The 25,817-nt window shown below is 37.7% G+C and overlaps 1 protein-coding gene, 2 long non-coding RNA genes and 1 other non-coding gene across 6 annotated transcripts in view; 2 read left to right on the forward strand and 2 right to left on the reverse strand.

The window, feature by feature from the left end:
- The window catches only part of LOC121101855, a 192,001-nt gene extending 177,261 nt beyond the window's left edge, over window positions 1–14,740 (reverse strand). For 2 of the 3 annotated variants that reach the window (XR_005833867.1, XR_005833866.1), the window contains exon 1: window positions 14,494–14,740. This is a non-coding gene — a long non-coding RNA (uncharacterized LOC121101855). The remainder of the gene's footprint in view (window positions 1–14,493) is intronic. The other variant, XR_005833868.1, reaches the window with a different exon arrangement.
- Window positions 14,741–14,916: 176 nt separating this feature from the next.
- LOC103661773 lies at window positions 14,917–16,045 on the forward strand. Its single transcript, XR_568255.2, has 3 exons — window positions 14,917–15,292; window positions 15,542–15,586; window positions 15,798–16,045. It is a non-coding gene; the product is annotated as an uncharacterized LOC103661773 (long non-coding RNA).
- LOC121101943 lies at window positions 15,341–15,471 on the forward strand. The gene has a single exon (XR_005833978.1). It is a non-coding gene; the product is annotated as a small nucleolar RNA SNORA24 (small nucleolar RNA).
- Window positions 16,046–16,259: 214 nt separating the features above from the next.
- The window catches only part of PRSS12 (serine protease 12), a 71,703-nt gene continuing 62,145 nt past the window's right edge, over window positions 16,260–25,817 (reverse strand). The window contains exons 12-13 of the mRNA XM_040626270.1: window positions 20,026–20,306; window positions 16,260–18,502 (exon numbers count right to left, since the gene is read on the reverse strand). Of these exons, the coding sequence (XP_040482204.1) occupies window positions 18,195–18,502; window positions 20,026–20,306 (589 nt within the window). The 3' untranslated portion in view covers window positions 16,260–18,194. The remainder of the gene's footprint in view (window positions 18,503–20,025; window positions 20,307–25,817) is intronic.

Here is a 25,817-nt window from a genome sequence, read left to right on the forward strand (position 1 = left end):
TTCAGTAGGTTGCCTTTTTGTTTTATTGATGGTTTCCTTCACTGTGCAAAAGCATTTTAATTTGGTATAGTCCCAATACTTTAATTTTGCTTTTGTTGCCCTTGTCTGAAGAGACATATCTAGAAAAGTGTTTCTATGTCCAATGTCAAAGAAATTACTGTCTGTTTTCTTCTAGGAGTTTTTTGGTTTCAGGTCTCACATTTAGGTCTTTTATTTATTTTGAGTTTATCTTTGTGCCTGATGTAAGAAAGTGGTCTAGCTTTTTTCTTTTGCATGTAGCTGTCCAGATTTCCCAATACCATTTACTGAAAAGACTGTCTTTTTCCCATTGCATATTCATGCCTCCTTTGTCACAGATTACTTGACCATAAAAGCCTGGGTTTATTCCTGGACTCTCTCTATTCTTCTCCATTGATCTATGTTTCTGTTTTTTTGGTCAGCACCATACTGATTTGATTACTACAGCTCCGTAGGATATCTTGAAATCTGGGATTGTGATAACTCCAGTTTTGTTCATCTTTTTCAAGATTACTTTGGCTATGTGAAGTCTTTTGTGGTTCCATACAAATCTTACGATATTTGTTCTAGTTCTGTGAAAAATGCTGTTAGTATTTTGATAGGGATTGTATTAAATCTGTAGACTGCTTTCAGTAGAATGGATATTTTAATAATATTGGTTCTCCCAATTCACAAGCATGGAATATCTTCCATTTGTGTCATCTTCAATTTCTTATATCAATGTTTTATAGTTTAAGGATTTTACTTTTTAAAAAAGGAATGTTAAAATTTTCCTAGATTCAGCTCAAATTAAAATTTTTCAGAGAGAATTATACAAGTCTTGCCATTTGTTTGAGAATCAAATAGAAATTCATTACTATAGTCCTCACTATCTAATGAAGAATATAAACTTCTAATACCAAGATTGTGAAGACAGTGAAGATCTATTACAATTACAAATACTGACTTATAAGGATCAGTTTCAAAGTTTGTCATAAAATTTCCTCTGTGAAATGATTTCCATTCCAAGATTTAAAATATATCCCCATATGGGGGGAGGGGGACCTCAATTAAAAGTTTTTGGCAAAGACAGAGGTAAGGTCCTGTACCCAGGGCCAAAAAAACATTTTTTGTTTTTGTTTTAAAATACAAACTTATAATTCATTTTTCCTTTTGAACACTGTGTATAATTTCCCAGAAATTTTTTTTCACTTTTATCATGCCAGCTTCCTCATTCAACAAACATTCATTGAGCATGTACCATGAACCAAGTACTGCTGTAGCTAAGATTAATATGATTATATGCTTGTCCTCTGGTAGGTAGAGTGGGCAGAAATATTTTATTCCTCCAACAAAACCACTGTCTACTTCGATACACTCCACATTAAAATATGTATAAACTTAAATACTTCAGACAATAGGAAATGAATTAAATCTTTACCAGATAAGTTTAGTATTTTTAAAAACTTATACATCAAGTTCAAGTATAAAGAAAGGTCTGCGGAGTTCAATCATATTCTTAGAACCTATATCTAGGGGAAAGTTGTTCCTTTCTAGTAGAATCTAAGTTTTCTATATTTACTACGAATATTATATAAAACTGGAGTCCAGAGGGTAGCTTGGTAGACCCATTGTATATGATGACATTTTTATGCTATAAGCTACACATTCACTTATACATTCATGCACAATAATAAATGAATGTGCTTAAGTTAAAACCTTCTAGGGTTTTAAACACAGATCTAAATAATAGGCTAATAGAGCCACCTAGTGGCACCTTATAAATATTGGTTGCTTCTTAAAATTTTCATTCCGTTAAGTTTATATAAACATAAGCTTATCTTTTCACTAACATAGATATTTATAATTATTTATAATAATTTATATTTATAATTTATGATTATTATGGATGATGGATCATAAAAATTTTGGGTCTGAGGAGTGCCTGGGTGGCTCAGTCGGTGAAGCATCTGACTCTTGATTTCGGATCAGGTCATGATCTCAGGGTCGTGAGATCAAGCCCCACATTGGGCTCTACACTCAGCTCAGAGTTTCTTTCTCTCCCTCTCTCTCTGCTTGTTCCCCTGCTCGTGTACGCTTGCTCTTTCTCTCTCTGTCTTCCTCTCTAATAAATACATAAAATCTTTGAAAAGAAATGGGGGTCTAAGTACTAAACTAACTGTTTGACCTCATGAAACATCTATGAAGTGTATTATAGGAGAAAATAAAGAAAAAGAAAAAGAATTTTAGCAAGTGATTACTAAATTTTCAAATTGCTTTAATATGTGTAGTATAGCTTGCATTAGATATTTTATATAGTTTATATTCTAAAACAGTAATGACCTTCCATTTTAATGTACTATATTGCTATATTATTACATAAATCATCTTTTGTATAAATGCATGCAAGCCCCCCAAAAAAGGCCTCATTAGTAAATAGCTTAAACCAAAGATCAAGGATCACAAGCCACCTGAGAAGGGAAGAAAGAAAAAGTTGGGCTTTGAGATTTTAAATATTTAATGAAATACGCATACAACATCTTCTCACTGACATGTGCATTTCTACAACCAAGCCAAGCAATCACTCTTGAGGTGATGAAGGCCAATTTAACATCAGAGAACTGGGCAACTCCACAGCTTGTCATGTTAAACAATAAAGGGCTCAGTATGTTGCTTGCTAAACTTCTCAATAAATATACGTTATAGATGTTTCACGGAGTCATTTACTCTAGTACCCAAGCTCCAAAATTCCTTTGACCCACCATTACCTCAAAATTCATTAATCTCACATTTTCAGTGTCCCGCACTATTCTAATGTGTTATCATGACTCCTTATCTAGTTTAAATTACATGGCAAATCAGTATGATCACTCCCTGCATACATTCCCCTTTCCACCACTCACCTTGTTTACTTTCTTGGCAAACCTCAACCTTAGTTAGTTCCAACTCTTTGTCAGCTTTACACCAATACCTATGCAGGCAAGCTTGGTGTGGAGAAAATATACAATCATGCTAATATTTTAACTTAAATGAGCTTAAATTCATTATGAGAACTCAAGTGGCTCCTGAATGTGGCCCAGGAATCCTACATTTTCTAGTCTACTCACACTATCTCCTAACTATACCTTCTCCTCTCTCCTCAAATATCCAACACTCCCTCCCCCCAACTTCTCAGTTGATGACCTTACCTTCTATTACTGTAGAGATATTAAAAAAGAATATTCAAAAGTTAACACCACCACATCATTCACCTACTAGCATCTATGCCCATATGTTCCTGTTTCTGTAAATGAACTGCTTGAACCACCATCTTAGGCCAAATCCTACTTTATGCATAAGATTCCACAAGCAATTGCAAGAAGTTCACCAAATCTCTCCTACACCACCAATTTCCCATTTGCACTGGATCTTTCCCGTCAGAATACAAATATGCTTTACTTTCTCCTATGCTCAAGAAATAACCCACTAGTCTCTTTCCTTTAAAATTCAAGTATAATTAACAGTGTTATATTAGTTTCAGGTGTACAATAGGATTAAACAATTCTATACCTTTCTCAGTACTCATCAAGATAAATGTACTCTTAATCCCCTTTATTTATTTCACCCATCCCCCCCACCAATGTCCCATCTGGCAACTACCAGTTTGTTTTCCACTTTTAAGAGTCTGTTTCTTGGTTTGTCTCTTTGTCTGCTTGTTTTGTTTCTTAAACTCCATATATGAGTGAAATCATACAGTTTTTGTCTTGCTCTGTCTGAGTCATTACACTTAGGATTATACTCTCTAGATCCACCCACGTTGTTGATAATGGCAGGATTTCATTCTTTTATGGCTAAGTAACACTCCATTGTATATATATATACCACCTCTTCTTTATCCATTCATCTATTGATGAACACTTGGCAGTTGGTTTTCATATTTTAACTATTGTAAATAATATTGCAATCAACAGGGGTACATATTATCTTTTTGAATTAGTGTTTTTATTTCCTATGGGTTAATGCCCAGTAGTGGAATTACCAGATCATAAGGTAATTCTATTTTTAATTTTTTGAGGTATTTCCATACTGTTTTCCACAGTGGCTGAACCAATTTGCCTTCCCAACAACAGTGCACGAGTGTTCCTTTTTCTCCAATCCTCACCAACGCTTGTTATGTCTTGCGTTTTGTTTTTTTTTTTTAATTTTAGCCATTCTGACAGGTGTGAGGTGATATATCATTGTGGCTTTAATTTGCATTTCTCTGATGACTAGTGATGTTGAGCATCTTTTCATGTGTCTGTTGGCCATCTGTCTGTCTTCTTTGGACAAATGTCTATTCAGGTCCTCTGCCCATTTTTTATGGGATTACTTGGTTTTTTTGGCATTGAATTGTATAAATTCTTTATATATTTTGGATATTTACCCCTATTCAGATATATCATTTGCAAATACCTTTTCCTATTCAGTAGGTTGCCTTTTGTTTTGTTGGTGGTTTCCTTCACTGTGCAAAACCTTTTTATTTTGGTATAGTTCCAATACTTTAATTTTTTTTGTTGCCCTTGCCTGAGGAGACATCTTTAGAAAAGTGTTTCTATGGTCAAAGGAATTACTGTCTATGTTTTCTTCTAGGAGTTTTATGGTTTCAGGTCTCACATTTAGGTCTTTAATCCATTTTGAATTTATTTTTTGTATGGTATAAGAAAGAAATCCAGTATTCCCAGCACCATTTACGGAACAGACTGTCTTTTTCCCATTGTACATCTTGCCTCCTTTGTCTAAGATTAATTGACCATAAAAGTGTGAGTTTATTTCTGAACTCTGTTCTGTCCTATTGATCTATGTGTCTCTTTTTGTGCAAGCACCATACTGTTTTGATTACTATAGCTTTGTAGTATATCTTGAAATCTGGGATTGTGACATCTCCATAAAAAAAAAAAAATAGTAATAATCCACTCTTGATCCCACATCCCTTTCCAGATACTGCTCCGTTTCTCTTCCTTTTTCTAGCATAACTCTGCAAATGGGTTACCCAAATCCATGGTCTCAAATTCTCTTCCCATTCTCTATGAAGCTGTTCTCAACAAGGTCCCAAATGACCTCCATATTGCTAAATCCAATGGTGATTTCTCAACTTCTATCTTACTTATACCATGAACAGTTGATCACTCTCTCTTATTTGAAAAACTTTCTTCTTGACTTTCAGGATACCACACTCCAATTGCTCTCCTCCTTACCTCATTTCTCAATAACCTTTGCTGGTTCCTACTATGTTTCCCGGTAGATAAATGTTAAGAATGCACAAGGGCTCAGTCTTTGATCCTATTTTCTATCCATCCTTTAATCCCTTGTTATTAGCATCCAATCTCATGGCTTTAAGTGCCTTCTAGACTTTAATAGCTCCCAGCCCAGACCTCTCCCCAGAACTCCATACTCATATATTAAATTCCATACTCCAAAATTCTACTCAAATGTCTAAAAGATATCTCAAACTTAGCATGTACAAAACTGTGCTCCTGAGTATTACTTCCCCAAAACCCACTCTTGAAGTCATCCCCATCTCAGCAAATATTCAAAAAAAAATCTTGAGCTATTTTTCTCATATTCTATATCCATTTCTCTTAAGACCTATACCAATCATCAAATTTCATCAACTCTATCATAAAAATATATCCAGAACTGAATCATTTATTTCCTCAACTGGGATCACACTCTCTCTCATCACCATTCTCTCATCTGTATCATTACACTAGCCTAACTGGTTTCCCTGCTCAAACCCTACCCTAGACATTGTGTGTCTTCTCAATAGAGCTTTAAGAAAGAAAAAAAAAATGTAAATCCTAAGTCAGATCATGTCCCTCCTCTACTCAAAACTCTCCAAAAGCTACTAAGTTCACTCTAAAAAAAAAAAAAAAAAAAAAACTAAAAATCATTTAATGATTCATATGGCCCTAAGAAATCTATTACCTTTCTAACTTCACTTGCTAGTTGGTTACCCCACTCCAGCCAAACTGGTCTCATTTTTGTTCCTTGAACATGTCATGTATATGAGTTATCAATTGCTGAAGAACAAATTGTTCCTAAATGTACTCACTTAAAACAATATTATCTGGTTTAGCTGGATTCTCTGCTTCGGTGTCTCTTACAGACTGCACTGTAATCCACATCTAGGGCTGTGGTCATCTCAAGGCTCAAATGGTTCAAGATCCACTTTCAATCTCACTTATGTGGTTGTTGACAAGATTCAGCTCCTCAGGGGCTACTGGTCTGACAGCCTCTGTTCCTTACTGGATGTTGGCCTGAGACCATTCTCTGTTCCTTGCCACATAGGCCTCTCCAATATAGCAGCTTGCTTCACGAGAGCAAGCAATCCAAAAGACAAGAGAAGGAATGGTAGCAAGAAACAAGTCAGTCTTTTATAACATAATCTCAGAAGCGACATCTCATCACTTTGCCACTCAAGGGAAGGGAATTACATAAGGAAGGGAGTAACATGATGTGGCAATCACTGGGAGTCTTGTAAAAGGCTACCACAGCAGGTATGGTGCCATTCAGGAAGCACTGGATACTTAGAATATTCTTCTTCCAGGGGCGCCTGTGGCTCGGTTGGTTAAGTGTCCGAATCTTGGTTTTGGCTCAAGTGGTGATCTTAGAGTGGTGGGATCAAGCCCCACATCTGGCTCCACACTCAGCACGGAGTCTGCTTGAGATTCTCTCTCCCCCTCTGCCCCTTCCCCCACTCACGTTCTCTCTCTCTCTAAAATAAATAAACCTTAAAAAAAAAAAGTCTTCTCCCAGATATCCGCATGTTTTATTCCTTCACCTTCTTCAAGTCTTTTTGACCTAATGTCACCTTTTCAAGATCTGCTTGGATGCTTTTTTTAAAAAATTGTAATTCTTATCCTCACTGCAAACATTTCTCATCCCCTTCTTTTTCTCCATAGCACTTACTGACTCTAAATTTTCATATAATTTGCTCATTGCGGTTGATTTCTATTTTGTTAACTTAGCTAAGCTAGTACTATAGTTCCATTTCCTTGCCCTGAATAGTTTCAGGTTAGCGTGGGCCACAAGAGACATTTTGCATAGTAGCTGGAAGTGAAACAGCAGTCATATACTTTCACACTTGGAAGGTCAGTTCAGGGCATGAGGCAATGTTACGGATTATGCAAGTTGTCACTTAATCTGCTAGCTCATTTTGTCCACGCAGGGCTGCAGACAGATCTGTACCTTCTTCAACTCCTAACAGATCCCGTTTCAACTTCTGCAACTCGTAGGTCTGTGACGAAGGACCAGCTTCTCCTACAGATCACCTCTCTCATCAAAGTTGAACCCCTGGAACCAGGGAGAAATCAATACAGATTCCACTCCCTTCTCATGAATTCCAGTTCATCCTTGCAGTTGCCAGTTTTCCTTGCTTCCTCCCCTTGACAGCTGTGATTGACCTTACACCAGATATATCAATATCGATATCAACATCCTTGTAGTTCTCCTCTGATGTAACTCTAGTACTCTTATTTATGTCAGTTTTGTACCACTAAAATATAAACTCCATGAGTAAGAAACTTCGTCTGTTTTGTTTACTGCTCCTGCCCCAACACCAAGAACAAGGCCTGGCATATAGTAGAAAACCATATGGTAGGAACATTAAACATTTAGTGATGAACAATTTTTAAAAACAAAGGCACAAAGAATAAATATTAAGGAAGGCAAGAAAGGGAAGAGACCAATATTCACTGATGTTTTAGAAGAAAGATTCCTGTAAAAAATAATTTAGAACTGAGATGTGGGGATGCTTGGGTGGCTCAGTGCATTAAACGTCTGCCTTCAGCTCAGGTGATGATCCCAGGATCCTGGGATTGAGTCCTGCATCAGGATCCTTGCTCAGCGGGAAGCCTGCTTCCCCCTCTGCCTGCCGCTACCCCTTCTTGTGCTCCCTTTCTCTCTGACAAATAAATAAAATCTTTTTAAAAAAATTAAAAAAAGAAAAAGAACTGAGATGTGTCCTAATGGATGGGTAGGAAAAATGGGAAATATAGGTATAAAATAGCATGAACAAAACTAGGAATGAGCATGCTAAGTGTAACATTACAATACGTCCAAAAATTAGACATTTAACCTGATAATCAGTAGGAAGCTATTACAATTTCTGTAGCAAGTGACTAACCTGAAGAAAATGGCATTTCAGGAAATTTAATCTTTCAAAAATATACTCAGTCGATTGGAAAGGAGTAATTAGAAAAGAAAGAAGATAGTTCGAGACATGTTGTCTTAGATTAGTCCTAGATTATGATAATAGAGAATAGGAAAGGAAAAGACACATCTAAAAATAATTGTCAAAAAAGTGATAAGGTGGCAACTGCATTAATCACGAGTGCTATTCACTGATATTTCTGATTCTTACCCTTCTAAGCACATAGTAGGATTCCATTTCCCCACCCTTTTGAAGTTAGGTGTAGCCATGCAACTTGTTTTTGTCCATGCAGTATGAGGCAATGCGAAGACTCTCACTTAAGAAGGAAGCGTGTAAAAACACGTATGTGATTCTCTATCTTCCCATCTCCCTTTCTGTTGCCTAGGAACATTACAAATGGTGAAGGCCTCATTAGCCCGAGTCTCTAAAATGAACAAGAACATGACAAGAAATACCTGTTGCTTTAGGCAGCAAAGATTTTAGATTGTTTGTAACTGCAACACAACCTCACCCATTCTTACTGTGGCAGTTTTAACTAGTGTCAACAAATTTTTATATTCCCTTTAAGAGATGGAGTTTAATTTCTCTCCCTTTTTGTGTGAGTTGGAATTAATAACTTACTTCTAGCAAGTGATACCATGTTAACTTCTCAGACTAGATCATATAATCATTGGTACTTCCTCTCTTGGATCACTCACTTGGGGAGAAGCCAGCTGCCATATCATGAGGACACTTCAGCAGCCTAATGGAAATCCAAGAGTTGAGGATGAGACCTCCTGCCAACAATTAACATTAACTTGCCAAGCTTGTAAGCAAGCCACCTTGGAAGAAGATCCCGCAGCTTCAGCCAATATCCTGACTGCAACCTCATGAGATACACTAAAACAGGCTGCTCTAGGATTCCTGATCCACAAAAATTTTGTGAGATAATAAATGCTTATCATTTTAATCCATGATGCTTAGGCTAATTTGAAACACAGCAATACATAACTAATACATTGACTAATACAGAAATATATATAAATTGAAAAGAAGGATAGGGATAAATCAAAGCTGACTCCTAGGCTTTGAATTTTGAATAATTTGGTGATACCACTGATTATAAGTTACTCAATTCCATTGGAGTTTTGAGGCAAGGGCCATGTCTACTCAATAAACATTTGACAGAGTCTTGTAGATGTTTAACTGAAAAAGTGTTCAGAACCAAAAAGGATATTCCAGTAGAAATAGGGGAGAACTCTCATATCCTCTCTTCTAGACACTGTAGCTTTATTACAATTTTCTTAGCACTATCACATTGCTAGTACAAACCAGCTGCAAGCTTAGTATCTTAAGATGAAAATATGTCCACAGGCCATTTTCTGATATTTTTCTCCCACTCATTTCAACATTCATGAGAGATGTGCAGTTGTGTTAATTTTGCTTCTCTGATGATTACTATAGTTCCTATACTAAAACCACGAAAGAAAAAAGGAAATAGTGTAGGGAGAAGTAGCATAGTTGAAGAATGAATATTCTATAATGAACTGTTTCATTTAGTGTATCAAATGCAGACCAAAGCATTGCCCCACCATCATTTAAAGAGTTCTAAAAACTTACCTTGCATTCTACCTTAAAAATCCTTAAATCAACCTTTACTTACAATAAATTTTTTAATTCTATATATTACCACATAATGTCTACTGAGTATTCTAAGTCTCAAAGATTTGGCTTAAACAGTGGTTAAATTCATTAGGTTTCATCTCAAATGCCTACAAATTGAGAAATATCACCATCTCAGCCACAAATTTCACACTAACAGTATATAGAAACCATCACTAAAGCACAACTTGTCTTAAAAACAAAAATAAATGACTATAAAGTTATGATTGCTTTTTTATTAAGCTTTATTTTTAAAATAGTTTAAGGTTTACAGAAAAGTTGAAAAAATGGTACACAGGAGTATCCCTCATCCAATTTCCCCTACTGTTAACGTCTTACAATAACATATACATCTGTCACAACTAAGAAGCCAACACTGGCACATTAACTGAATTTCACACTTTATTCAGGTATCACTAGTTTTCCATTAATGTCCTTTTTCTGCTTGAGGTTCCCAGCCAGGGTACCACATTACGTTTAGGCATTATGTGTCATCTCCTCTGGTGCAACAGTTTCAAAGACTTTTCTTGTCTTTTAAGACCACGACAATTTTGAGTACTGGTTAGGTAGCTTGAAGACTGTTCATCAATTTGATTTTCTCTGATATTTTTTTCTCATGGTTTGACCAGGGTTAGGGCTTTGGGGAAGAATATTGCAAAGGAGGTGTAATGTTTTCATCACATCTTATCAAGGTATACACTATCATTATGACTTCTCACTCATGTTACTATTGATCACCTGGTCTAGGTAGTGTTTGCTATATTTTTCCAATGTACAGTTATACTTTCCCCTTCTTGCCTTACCCTACCCTTTGAAAGCAAGTCTCTAAGTACAGTCCATACTCAATTTGGTGCTGGGGGAGGGAAGGGGGATCAAACTCCACCTCCTGGTGAAAAATAGCTTTTTAAAATAAATATAAAACTTTCTCAGTTCCTTAAAACATATATTCATTGCCTCAAAGAATTCAATAATGCATTTTCATGCTTATTTAATATGAATCACTCTGATAGGCACTTCAGATAAGAGTTAGACACAGTCCTTTACAAGGAGTTTATAATATAATAAAGATACCACAAGAAAAACCCAAGTACTATAGTGTGTCAAAAAAAGGGAATCATATTCAGTTCAAACAATGAAAAGTTTCAAAGAACAAGTGATATTCAAGCAAAGCATTCAAAACTGAATAGTATTTTGACACATGAAAATTCAACATCTTTTATGATTAAAAACTGAACAAAGTGGGAAGTAGGTATAGAAGGAACTTAATGTCAACATAGCAAAGGCCATATACGACAAGCCCTCAGCTAATATGATATTCAATGGTGAAAAGATAAAAGCTCTTCCTCTAAGATCGGGAACAAGAAAGGATGCTCACTCTCACCACTTTTATTCAACATAGTATTGGAAGTCCTAGCCAGAGCAATTAGGTAAGAAAAATGAAAGGCATTCAAATTGGAAAGGAAAAAGTAAAACTGTCACTAATTACAGATGACATGATATTACATATAGAAAACCCAATGACTCCACCCCCAAAAAAAAAAAAAAACTGTTAGAAGAAATAAATTCAGTAAAGTTGCAGGATACAAGATCACTATATAAAAATCAAGTGTAGTTCTGTACATTAATTATGAACTATCACTAAGAGAAATTAAGAAAACAATTCCATTTACAATTGCATCAAGAAGAATAAAATACTTAGAAATAAATTTCATGAAGGTGAAAAACCTGTATACTGAATACTAATGAAAAACCTGTATACTGAATACTAATGAAAGAAATTTAAAATGACACAAGTAAATAGAAAGATATTCTGCACTCATTGATTGGAGAATACTGTTTGAATGTCCATACTATGCAAAGCAATCCACAGATTCAATACAATCCCTGTCAAAATTCCAATGGCATTTTTCACAGAAATAAAGCAAACAGTGCTAAAATTTGCAAGCCAAAGCAATCTTGAGAAAGAAGAACAAAGCTGAAGACATCGTGCTCCATGGTTGCTAACTATATTACAAAGCTATAGTAATTAAAACAGTAAGATATTGACATAGAAACAGATACACTGAGGGGCATCTGGGTGGCTCAGTTGGTTAAGCATCCAACTCTTGATTTCAGCTCAGGTATTTCATGATCTCAGGGTTGTGCGATCTAGCCTGGCATCAGGCTCCATGCTCAGCAGGGAGTCTGCTTGAGATTCTCTCTCTCCCTCTGCTCCTCCCCCTCTAACATAAATAAATAAATCTTTAAAAAAAAATAAACAAAACAGACACATTGATCAATGGAACAGAACAGACAGCTCAGAAATAAATCCATACATATATGGTCAATTAATTTACAACAAAAGAGCCAAGAATATACAATGGGAAAGGACAGTCTCTTCAATAAATAGTGCTATGAAAACTTGACAGTCACATGCAAAAGAAAGAAACTGAACTACTGTCTTACACCACACACAAATGAACTCAAAATGGATTGAAGACTTGAATGGATGCCTGAAACCATAAAATTCCTAGAGAAAAACATAGGGGGTAGGATCCTTGACATTGATCTTGGTGATGATTCCTTGGATCTGGTTCTAAAAATAAGCAAGTGGGTCTACATGAAACTAAAAAGCTTCTTCATAGCAAAGGAAATTTTCAACAAAATGAAAAGTCAACCTACCGAATGGGAGAAACTATTTGTAAATCATATACCTAATAAGGGGTTAATACCCAAAATACAAAAACATATACAACTCAATAGTAAAACACTAAACAATCCAATTAAAAAACAGGCAGGGGATGTGAACATCTTTTTTTTTTTTTTTTTAGATTGTTTATTTACTTGAGAGAGAAAGCGCGTGCGCAAGGGAGAGAGTACATGCAGGGGGAGCAGCACAGGGAGAGGGAGAAGCAGACTCTGTGCTCAGCAGGGAGCCCGATGTAGGGCTCAGTGGATCCCAAGACCCTGAAATCATGACCTGAACCGAGGGCAGACGCTTAACTAACTGAGCCACCCAGGTGCCCCTAGACATTTTTCCAATGAAGATATAAAGATGGCCAACAGACACAAGAAAAGATTGTCAACATCACTAATAATCAGGTAAATGCAAATCGAAATCACAATGAGGTATTATCTCACCCCAGTCAGAATGGCTAATATCAAAAAAGAAGAAGAAGAAGAAGAAGAAGAAGAAGAAGAAGAAGAAGAAGAAGAAGAAATAACAAGTGTTAGCAAGGACATGGAGAAAAGAAAACCCTTGTGCACCACTGATGAGAATGTAAATTCATCCAGCCACTTGGAAAACAGTATGGAGGCTCCTCCAAAATTTAAAAATAGAATTACATATGATCCAGCAATTCCACTTTTGGGTATTTATCTGAAGAAAACCAAAACACTAATTCAAAAAGATATATGCTTCCCCATGTTGAAGTCCTAACCGCCAATACCTCAGAATATGACAGTATTTGGAGACAAGATCTTTAAAGTGGAAATTAAGGTTAAATGAGGTCATTAGCATAGGCCCTAATCCAAAATGACTGTGTCCTTCTAGGAAGAGATTGGGATACAGAAGCTACAGAGGGTAAAGGATGTGAAGATATAGGGAGAAGAGAGCCATCTACAGGCGACAGAAGGTGTAAAAACAAACCTGTGAACAGATTAATATCAGAGTTTTAAGTCTCCAGAATTGTGAAAAAATAAATTTCTGTTGCTTAAGTCACCCAATCTGTGCCATTATGTTAGGACAGCCTATGCAAAGTAATACAGATGGTTAGGGATTCTAAATGAAATCTAATTTGGCAAAACTCTCCACTGTGATTTGGTATTTAAACTTTGTTATTGAATAGTATTTTCCGTTCATTAGTGAGATGGAGTAAGATGAAGTAAGAAAAAGGGTGAGAGGTGAGCCTCAGAAACAACTTTAGTTCTTTCAAGTTAAAATTTATTTCCTATAAACTTGTCATTCCAACGCTAACCATAATAGCAATTTTTTCTCTTACTAATTATTTCCCCCAGAACAGTATGTAGGGATTTCATGAAGATTCTGTAGATCTCTACTGTGGCACTTTATTCACCAGGCCTCTTGATACCATTTTTCCTGACAGCAACTGCGGCAACATACCTTGCCAAATGGTCCACTACTAAGTAAAAATGTCGCCTCGAACCTCCCTTTTGCTTCATATGAGAGGACAAGCGGAAAATAGGAAATAAATTTAACGGCAGTTAATAAGCACATGTCTAGGACTAAAAGTATTCCTAAACATTTTTAATTCCACTTTACAAGGGGTAGCTCTATTATTTCTTTAGTTGCACCCTCGAAGAATGTACAGCAGGCAGGTGAGACCCAGGCGCCCGCTTTCAAGAGGCAACCGAGCCCAGCTGCGGTCAGATACGGAACAACACACTGTGGGTCAGTCTGCAATACGGGAAATGTTCAGAAACACACGTAAATGGGTCCCCCCGTAGGCTCTTCCGGCTAATGTCCTTTGCTTTTTCTAAACTTGGGTTTACAGGATCTTTCGGCGAGGCTTTCAGTAAAGAGTGTAAATACTCCTAAAAGATTAGACCACAAAAAAAAAGAAAAAAAAATGACTGCAGATGACTGCCACCTACGCTTCAGGAACAGCAATTCCAGCGGAAGACCGAAGTCCCGGATAGTTCGTTAACAGACAAAAAATCAGCTAATTCCATATATATTAACCTACCTAAAGATTTAGAAGCGGAGAACCATATACTTGGTGTTTCGGTAACTATGGCAACCTCAAAAGTACCCTAAAGTAAACAGGAAACAAAAACTTTTCACCTTCCCAGTCGGCCGGACATCAAGAGCATCAGGATTCCCTAGTCTCGCGAGAACTTTCTCACTCCCCCGTATGCGCGTGCGTCAGAATCGAAGAGCTGGGGAGCAGCCCAGTCCCCAGGATGGGCGGGGGACGTGGAGCAAACTCTGAGAGGAGGGAAGGGCCATCAGGAAGGGGTGGAACCGTGGAGCGGCGGGGAAAGGCAGAGCGGAGTTAAAAATCGCGTGGGCTCCGCCCCTCGCGGCGCTTCCCCGGAATAACGTCACCAGCTCTATAAGAGAGCGTGCGCGGGGAAGCACGGCCTTTTACATCCGGGAAGCGTCGGGGTTTGGGTGTACGGTTAAGGTACGCCGTCGTGTTTTGTGCGTGGAGGTGGTAATTGGAGCAGAACTTTTTGGCTTAGTTAGAATACAGAAGTTTCAAGAGTCTTGTAGGAGTAGGTCCACGTCAGCTTTAAAAACCTTTAGGTTCGAAAACCTGAAGGGACTTAGGTGTTCATTAGGTCACGAGACGGCCACGTGCAGCCCTGGGTGCGGAGTCTGAAGCCGAGCGCGCACGGGTCAGGGGCCCTCGGGCAAAGGTTCGGCACACATGACTCCCGCAAAGGTCGTGAATTCCGCTGTCGGTGTCAAGTGGCCATCTTGAATCTACTCCGCCACTGTAAATAGTAACGCCGCATCCTCGTACTACCCCGTTCCAGAAGGTGAGTAGCATCTGTAGTTGTGCATGCTACTCCGTTCTGGGAGTGAATCTCCATGTGTCTTTGGGACCTGTCAGCTGTGGCAGTCTCCCTTCCTAGCCATGGAAGAGCATATTCTTGTTTATTGGCAAAGCTGTCACCATTTAATTGGTATCAGATTCTGACTTGCACAAGTAACATTCTTCACTTTTGAAAACCTGGAGGGTGCTGGGTTATTTGGCACACATCTAACTATTGTTAAAATGTTTCCAGGAAGCTGAACTGATTGTTCCGATGGATGATAGAAAACATGACAAGGTAGGTTTCTTTTTATTCACATTTCATAGTCAGAAATCCTTAGTGCTAAGGAATTGGAAGGGCAAAATGGCCCATTTTGCTGTTACTTTGTAATTTGAAAGAGTAACTAGCCAACTAAATAGAAAGTAACAAATAGTTGCTAAGATCTCAGCACTGTGATGTAAGTACACAGATCACAGAGTTTTATAAAGCTGGTTTTCTTCTCTTTCAGATAATCAAGAAGTTCAAGGTAATGTGGGTGAAGTCCTGTTTGTTCAGAATCCTGCGGTTCACTGCCAAAAGGTGATTTTAAATCTCAACAGCTTAGGTATTGAGTGGCGAATTATGTTCTGGAAACTATCAGGGTGGTGTTTTCAATACAGGTCTGAATATTTTTGCCTTACTATGGCATTTAAGTAGAAAATAAGGGAGCACTTCCTTTCTTGCTGTTAATTAAATAAAATGCTTGATTCATCTGGAGAATCTGTGTTCTCTGACTAAATGATAAGAAGTGGAAAGTTATTTGTTACTACAAATAATAACAGGCTACCTCTTCTGGTAAGAGTGGTGTGGAACTAGTATGAATGAGTATTGTAAGGTATTACAGTATTTGGAGGGAAACAACATTAAAGCCAGGTACCCCTAAGGGACAGCACAGTCATTTTATACCACACAAAAGATTGAGGCTACTGTACAAGGTGAACAGCTATGCACTTTATTCACACAAATGTGCACTGAACAGTTGTGTCTTTTAAGTCACACTTAACGTTTAACAAGAAAAAGCTAGCTATAATAAAGGCATATATTATGAACCAAGTATTCTATTCAAGTTTGAGCAAACTGTAGGCTGCCTGTTAGCTATCTGTCTTTAAAGTGTCCCGACCTCTGGTCTGTTAAAATTTCAATATAAATATTGCTTACATCTGCACTATAGTTTAATTAGAAAGGTGGCCTGTGCTAATTTTCAGTAAAGATAAACTGTCTCTCCTGTATTGCACATTTTCTCAAGCCCTTGTGCAGGTGTGCACTGTGTAGCTGTCATCTCTGTAGATGTAAATGCTTGAAAAGTTTTTCCTTATCAAAAATCTTAAGCTTTTAGAAAAGTTTTAATGTTCTGCCTGATACAGCATTGCAGTCCTGTAAAGTAGTAAACTATAAAGCACCTTTATGTTAGCACCAGTTTTTTACAAAGCTGAGGATTTACAAAAAGGACATAAGTAGATGCAGTAGGGAAAGTAGTGAAGTCCCCTTAATGTGTATTTAGTCTTTGAAGAGGATTACTTAACTCATCCTAATCCTAAAGTTCACACTGAACTCTTTACTGGTTTTTATGCATCCATTTCTTGGATATACAAAAACTATTTAAACCACCTAAGGGCTCTTGATATTAGCAATCATTGTCTTGTGGTGATTACTTAGTTAGCCTGAGGGGCAGACCTTTTATGTTTGGGCAAAGATTTTGCATTGCTATCAGGAATGTCCTGAAAGGGTACATTGTAAGCAGCTGTCCCCTTACTGGGTTGGGAAATAGCCAAAGGGAAAAATTGCCTTTAGATAGCAGTGGAGGGAGAAAATAACATTGACAGTACTGGGGCACCTCTTCTGAAGTTCAGATCCCACTGTCTTACCTCGGCCTCTGGGTCTGTTTGACTATTTGAAAGCTGGGGATACTATAAAATCTTACTAGCCTGTTGTAAATTGTGAGGTGCATAGCCACTTAATGCAGTGCCTAGCACAAAGCTGGTGTATGAATTAAATCACTTGAAACAAATAAGTTATTTTAGAGCTTTTTTTCCCCCACTATATAAGCAGAGAAAGCATTTTTAATAGTGTATTTTTATTAGCTGGGACAGGATAGTGGAAATCTACATGTTTTAGTCATTACAAGAAAGTTGCAATAGATGGCACTCTAAGTCATGGTACAACAAATGGCATGATGCCAAGGGAAAATTTTATCAAGCTATAAATGTAAAGTAGCTGAAAGTAACTGCTAGAGGGATGTTAGCAAATAAAGTGGATAAATTAGGTTATATATCCCAACAATTTGAAGGCATTCTTTACTATACGGTATTATTCCAAATTTTGCCAGGTAACTAGAATGTTGCCATAGTGCATGGTACAAAGGCTTCATTCAGGAATGTATTGTGACTGATCCTATTCCAGTCTAGGTCTATAGTGGATTTCTTCACCTTTTTGACCCTTGATCTCCTCACTTGTCAAAGGCTACAGAGATTCAAGGTGGAAATTTCTCAATTTTTTGAAGAAAATCGGAGCTTAATTACACAATACCACTCTTTAAGTGTAATAAAGATTATTGATTCAATTATAAACTCTTAATCCCAATGAATAAAAACAGCCTTATTGCACAACTGATACACAGTAATCTCTGGGGAATGAGAATAAAGACTTCCAACAATGCTAATCAAGGATAATTAGTACTACACTGAGGTATCTAACAAAGAATGTTCACATCACAGATTTCTCAAGCAGCAATGGTGTACATAATTTAAACACAACACAAAAGCAGAAACAAGGCTCTCATCCCCATAAGTTGGCATCTCTGGCTGAGTGCTGATGTAGAGGTTGAAAATTTTTCCAACATATTTTCTCTTAAGGTTGCCATGTAGGATTATAATTTGGTGACACTTTTTATCCAGGGTACAAAGGCTGAGACTTTGGTATAGACACCAGGTGAATCCTTGGCTCCACAGCCATACCCCCAGGAAGTCACCCCATACACAACCCAGCTGTCTCCTGACCGAACACACATGAGTGGTCCTCCGCTGTCTCCCTGGCAGCTGTCAACACGTTTGTGTTCATGTAGATTTCCAGCACAGAGCATCCTTCGTGTAAACCGACCCTTATAACGTTCTTCACAAAACCTCTTGGGAAGTAGGGGAATGGCTGCTTGTTGTAGAGTTCTTGAGTAGGCTCGTCCTAGTCAGACCAAATAATCTGAATTAGATGCCAGCTAAAGACCTTACAGAAAACATTTTTAACAGTTATGTGAACATTTAATAGACTTGAAAATAAAAGCCTTTTTGTGATACAGTGTAGTTTAAATAAGTGATAAGTAAATGGTATAGAAGGACATAAACTGGCAAGAACTACTCTAAATAGAACCATGGCATTTCATAAGAATTGAGAAGCAAAACATTACTATATACCAAACAGGCCTAAGTTGGACCATTTGAGGTTAGTGTACTCTACTGGCAAGCCATTCATTGTTCAGTGGCTAAAATGTATAATTGATGTTTTCCATGAGCCTTTTCTTGGATCTAAATTCCATTGTTTTTCTTGCTCCCTATTTACTCAGTTGGAATAACTCATAATAAAACATTGTATAAAATTGACTTGACTTTGTCATTTCTGCTAACTCATGTGTCTAAAGGAAAGTAAATGAACCTTCCCTCATGAATTGTAATGGATATAGTTAAGCCTTCTCAGAGACTTGATTTGCCTCATAGGTACACATGGTGTACAGAGATGGCATTTACTCTGATTATTGTATCATCCAGGAAATGCTTTCTTTGTGATTTATCTCAGGATTGGTCAGTTATATGCCTTTTTGCAGCTATGATATAATACAAGTATAAAGCCCATATTTTGTGCAGTGTGTGATAAAATGAACACAGACATTTACTAAATAAAACACTGAAATTATCACATGTAGAAATACTTGATGCTCTTTTCAAGAGTGAAAAATGATCAGTGTTTTATTTGAATGGAGAGCAGTCAACCTATCCCTTCTTCAATAGCCGTTTATGAATCAGGCACCCAATCCAGGTGAACCCTACATCTGTTTCAAGGACCACCCTGAACAAGCAGTAGCTGATAGTACACTGATTTAATTCTGTAGCAACACAATACAGAAAACTTTGCCTGAGAAGACTATAAAATGAGTATCTTGCTCTAGCTTGGGATTTGGGAGGGTGGGATGAAGGAGAAAAAGCCGGTTGGATCTCCACTTCAAGCAAAGGGGCTCTTCTGTCTCCTCTATATTTAGAGATTCTCCATAAAATTGAGTTTGATAATGGCCTTCATTACAGAAAAAACAAGGCCATCAGACACCATGGCCCTTTGCTGGTATAGCTATGTCTGAGTCGTGGGAAAGCTTTTTAAGATATAGCCAGTCGGGCCCAAGTATTGGAGTAGGGTCTTAAAAATCAAAAATCCCATTTCCTCTGTCTTACTAGTCTGGAACTGAAAGTACAGGATTCTCTACCCCATAAGGCAGTTGAGCTCTGTCAATTTGTGCTAAACATATAACAGTAACCAACAGTACCCTCAGGATACGAATCCAAATTACATGCATGCATCATACACTTGGCAGAATTTCCAAACACCTAAGCCTTAACCCACTGAAGATTTTCATACCCATTGTACACCCAAAAGTATTGATAATACCATACATAAGAACATACCCAGGTCTCATTTGTTCTTTGTATTATCTACATTACCTGTGTCTCCCCATCCTGTTATGTAACAATTGGAGGCGGTTTTCTGTGGCCTCTCTCTCCGGAGTGGCAAACAGGCCGGCAAAACATGGCTGCTAAATCTAACACACTGCTCTTCTGGTCCTTCTAATCGAACCAGGGCGATGTCATAGTCACTGCTGTCAGGTCGATACCCCCGATGAATCACAATCTGCTGAACTCCAATTTCTTCTTCAAATTCTTCTGGCACCAAAGTATGATAATCCCCAACCCGAACAGCATAGCTCCTTGTGCTGTTACCATACCTGAGAGGCAGAGAACTAGTAAGCGGCTGAAACAGAACTGTCAGCAGGGAAGGTGAATAGAGACACTGCGCCTTTCTTCCTAATCGTTATCCCTTCCTGTAAATTTACCCTTTCCAGTTCTCTGATCCCACCACTCTCAGTTGTGTTCCAAACCCATTTCATCACTTCATTTCACTGCTTAATCCAGGTTCCCATGTAATTGTTTTCTGAGAAGGAGCAAATGTGGAGCATGAGTGGAAAATAACAGCTAATCATTAACCTGTTATTTCCCAACATGAAAAAAGACCAAAACAGGAACAAATAGTATAGAGCAAAATTACTGTCTTGTATTTGCTGTCTTCGTTTTTCTATCATTTCCAAGATGCGAGTTCATCACAAAGCTCCTTGAGGCCAGAAATCATGGCTGGTCTAACTTTGTATCCCTTAGACCACTTCAGCACAACCCACTTTACTCCCCTTTCCTGTGAACTGAATGCAAACCAAAACTGTATTTTCAGGGCAACATATATCATTATATTCTCTCATCTCTTAAATCTCTGTCCAGACATCATCCCAGTGAGACTTGATTTATAACTGCAGTCCACCCTTTGTCCTCCATTCCCCAGCACTCTCAATATCCTTAATCTCTCTTCTTTAACACCACTTCTTAACAGACCATCTAATTTACTGTTATATTTATAGCTCTCAGTCTCCCTCTGCTTAAACAAAAGGCATCCAAAGACAGGGATCTTTATGTTCACTGATGAATCCTAAACACCAAACAATAGTGATGCCTTCCTTAAGTAGAAATGCAGCATATGTTTGTTGATTTAGTGAATGAATGGATATTTTTAATGTGTCTTTTTTCCTTAAACTATTCAATTTAAGTAGAAACAATATTTACTGGATTGATAGTTCTCAGCTTGTTTTCCCAACCAACATAACTTGATGGTGGCCCATTCTCCTAAACCAGAGTTTCCCAGCCTTGGCACTACTGACATATGGAACCAGATAAATCTTTGTTGTGAGAGAGAGGCTGTTCTGTGCATTGTAGGATGTTTAGAAGCATCCTTGACCTCTCTTCACAAGGTGGCCAGTAAAGCACATGCATACACCCCTCAACTGTGGCCACCAAAAATGTCTCCAGACATTTCCCTGTGTCCCCTCTGGTGCAAACTGGCCACAGTTGAGAACTACATAGAATACATGATCCACCCCACTTCCTGGTTACTTCCTCTTTCTCACTTAAGATTATATAGCATCTCGCTTACTTAACCACTACTTGAGACATTCTTAATGGCTTAATTTCCAAAACCATGCCCTTTTAACTCCCTAACTTCCTTATCTGTGGTGAGCCTATTCTCCATCTCAGCCACCTACTCCCATTGTGAGACCCAGACCTGGTATTCACCAAATACTGTACATTTCTGAAGTCTTGATTTCATGCATCTCCCACTTTTCACCTCCTGTCTTTATAGTTTTACAGATCTACAGTCCTTCAACCCCATTAGACTTCCAGCCTTTAAACCCACTAGTTTTTTTTCATTACAATCTCACTCTGCTTATGACTTCCCTTTTTACCAGGCTTGGATTCCACAATCGCTTTTTTGCAAAAACTCAGTCCTTCATTCCTTTAATCTGCCAAAATTCCAACTATGGTTTCATCAGCTCAGCACCTACTTTGTGCTAGCATCTGACTGTGAGATGGGAAAACATACCTTAATTCTTTTTATGAAAACTTGGAAGTCTTACACTAGATATGAGAACTGTACTTGAATGTGAATTTAGAGGAGTCAGTATTCAAAACTTGGAATTTTCTAGTGACTGCCTATTTAAATACAACCTCCCATTTCCTCCTGTAAAATGACTGGAAGCTCTAAGTTATTCAAACACTAAGTACCCCTGTGTAGGGCTTGCATATATAATGTAATTTTCTTAACTATGTTAGCTCAAAAAACTGAACAATGCACCAAAGATGATTTATCCAGCTGCTGATTGTTGATCAATAATACTAATAATTTAACACTAATAGTTTTCTGATTCCTTGATTCTCCATTTCCAACCTTAAGTCATCACAGATCTTCAAAATTCAGAAAGTTTTTTATACATTGTTCACAGATAATATACTCTTGTGGATTCCACTTCAAAATTTAAGTAAAGGTTGCCATTATTTCACATCCTGAAACAGCAAAAAGTATACTCATGGAGAAAAATCAGATTTAAATACTTCTCACTTCTACTTTCTGTGTACTGATACTATATTATAAAAATTCAGTATGCCTATTAATGAATTCAGGTTTTGAAGTAAAACCTCAAGTGATTGAACACTGTTCTAAAAAGAATAATTGCCAAGGGACACCTGGGTGGCCCAGTCGGTTAAGCGTCTGACTCTTGGTTTTGGCCCCGCTTGTGATCTCAAGGTCATGAGACTGAGCCCTGAGTGGGGCTTCGAGATCCAGGTGGAGTCTGCTTGAGATTCTCTCTCCCTCTCCCTCTGCCCTTCCCACTTTGCTTCGTGTGCTCTCTCTCTCTCAAAGAAATAAATCTTAAGGAAAAAAAAAAAAGAATTGCCAATACATCCTTGAAAGTGCTGCTGAAATGTTTCATATATCTTTAGAATGGAGTTGAAGAAATTATCTCAAGCTCCACTGTCCAGTACTGTAGCCCATAGCCACATGTGGATATTGGAGTACTAGAAATGTGTTTAGTCTGAACTGAAATATGCTAAAAGTATAAAACATACAATGGATTTTGAATACTTAGTATGAAAAAATACTAAATATATTGTCTTCATAGATAAGTATTAAATATCCCAATTTTTATGTTACATTTTGCAATAATATTTTGGATATACCAAGTTAAATAAAATATATAATTAAAATTAATTCAACCTGTTTGGATTTTTTTAAGATTTATATTTGAGAGAGAGCACGCATGAGCAGGGGGAGAGGGAAAGACTCTCAACCACACTCCCCACTGAGCGTGGAGCCTGACGTGGGGCTCAGTCTCACAACCCTAAGATCATGACCTGAGCCAAAATCAAGAGTCAGATGCTCAACTGACTGAGCCACCCAGGTGCCCTGACCTGTTTGATTTTTTATCTTTTAATGTGGCTACTAGAAAACTTAAAGTCACATTTGTGGCTCACATCGTATTTCTGCTAGACAGCAATGGTCTAGAGAAACAGTTTGGCATATACTAGGCACCCTGTTTTATTATATCTTTTTAATGCAGTCTCTTACATTGCTTATAATTTTTAAGCCTGAATTATGAGATATTCCCTTCATACGTGAACTTTTTATATCCCTTCAGATAATTATATTACTGTTCACCTAAAAAAAAGACATTGCAACAATATTTCCCCTCTTTGAAAGAGAGCTGTAGTACTTTGCTAAAATGATGCTTGTATCTAAACTAGCCATATAAATATATTCTACATTATCTGAAAAGTGGGTCTTCAGCCAACAAACAAAGAAACAAGACATTACTGCAACAAGGAAATTTTGTTTTAAAATACCCCACTGTTAAAGTCTTGGGCAGTCTTGCCTTACTGTGTCACCTCATGCCTGGACTCCTGCAGTAGTCTGTCCAATAGCCTTGCTGCTTCGAATTTTAACTGTTTCAGCCCCTTCATCATACTGCAGCAAGAGGGAGGTTTATCTCTGACAGTATAACTACTCCTTTGTATACCCTTCAAGGGGTCTCCATTATCTACACAATAAAGTTCAAATGCCTTATATGAAATGCAAATCCATCCAAGAATGGCCCTTGCCCACCTGATACCAGCCTGGTCTGCATGCCCCTATCATTTTAGTTGCTTGATGAGGTGTCTCATACACCTGTCTTTATTCAAACTACTTGCAGTATCATCCCACCTCCCATCCTAATATGGCAAAAACTGATTTTATCACCCAAGTCTCAAGTCAAAAGCCTCCTAGGAAGCTCTTCCTGCCCTGCCTGAAAACTGGCCAATCCTGTCTTTGAACACTCCCAGTCACACTGTCCTAGCATTTGTGACAGTTTCTAAGACTAAGTTATGTCAGGTCCTCCCAGTTAAAGGCTCCATAAGTGTAAGGGCCATGCCATGCTCACTTTTGTATCCTCAGCACTAGGCAAAGTGCTTGGCACAGAGAAAAGTCTTAATGTGTGTTAAACAACTACTTTCCAAAGACACCCACATCTACATATATACACTATTATCCCTAACTTCACTAAAATCAGAGTCAGCTTCTCACCAGTTCTTACAACACCATCACTTAAAGTTTCTACTACTTTTTTTTTTTTTTTTTTTTTTTTGACAGAGAGGAAGAGCAAGAGAGTCACACACTCAGGGGAAGGACAAACAAGAGAGAGAAAGAGAATCTTTTTTTTTTTTTTTTAAGATTATTTATTTATTTATTTATTTGACAGAGATAGAGACAGCCAGGGAGAGAGGGAACACAAGCAGGGGGAGTGGGAGAGGAAGAAGCAGGCTCATAGCGGAGGAGCCTGATGTGGGGCTCGATCCCATAACGCCGGGATCACGCCCTGAGCCGAAGGCAGACGCTTAACCGCTGTGCCACCCAGGCGCCCCGAGAGAAAGAGAATCTTAAGCAGATTGTGTGGAGTGCAGAGCCCATCACAGAGCTGGATCTCACAACCCTGAGTTCATGACCTGAGCCAAAATCAAGAATCGGACACTTAACTGAGACACCCAGGCACACGTCTATTACATTTTACAAACCTCCTAAATATCTGATGTTCTTGTTAATGCGGACTGTTTACCAGAATCACCTGTACCACTTTGAAAAATATAAATGTCCAGGTTACACAGTCTCTGAGAATATTAAATTAATAGGGCTGATATAGGACCACAGGTGATTCAAGTTCACAGTCAAGCTTGAGAACCACTACACCAAAGACTTAAAGGTATAGTGATAACTCCTGGAATCTCACTAGGTGAAGTGAGCGTCATAAGAGATTACATAAAGGTATCAAAACACAAAACCCATACACGTTACACGCATATACTGTGTTCTCAAATCAAGTAGATTTCAGCCAATAGTTTTGAATATACTCCAAATTTAGTATGCTCACCAATCAGGAGTTGATATTAAACTGAAAACAAAAATAAAATACTTACCTGAGAAGAAGAGAAAAAGCATCATTCTTGTCAAAATGAATCTATTAGTACCTACACATTTAAAGTTGTCCTAATTTAAGGAAATGGACCAGCTAAACCTAAGCAGTGATTCCCACACTCCTTTCACTCCAATTATTCTTAGAAATAATCACATGCTTGGAATTTGAAGAGCATCCAGCACAAGACTGGATTAGTTAGCTAACCAAATATTTGTCTTCTACTGTCACCTCTCTCAGTGGGTGTGATTATATACACAGGGATAACACTTTGGCTGAGGTTCCCAATATGATTGTGGACTTTGAAAACATTTACTATAGTTCTAGACTTCTTAAGAAGACATACCAAGGAATCTTTTTTTTTTTTTCAACATAAAAACTCTAGTTGAGCTTCTGTTACTTTGACAGACTTTT

This window comes from Ursus maritimus, unplaced genomic scaffold (genome assembly GCF_017311325.1).
Source record: "Ursus maritimus isolate PB19 unplaced genomic scaffold, ASM1731132v1 scaffold_11, whole genome shotgun sequence".
NCBI lineage: Eukaryota > Metazoa > Chordata > Mammalia > Carnivora > Ursidae > Ursus > Ursus maritimus.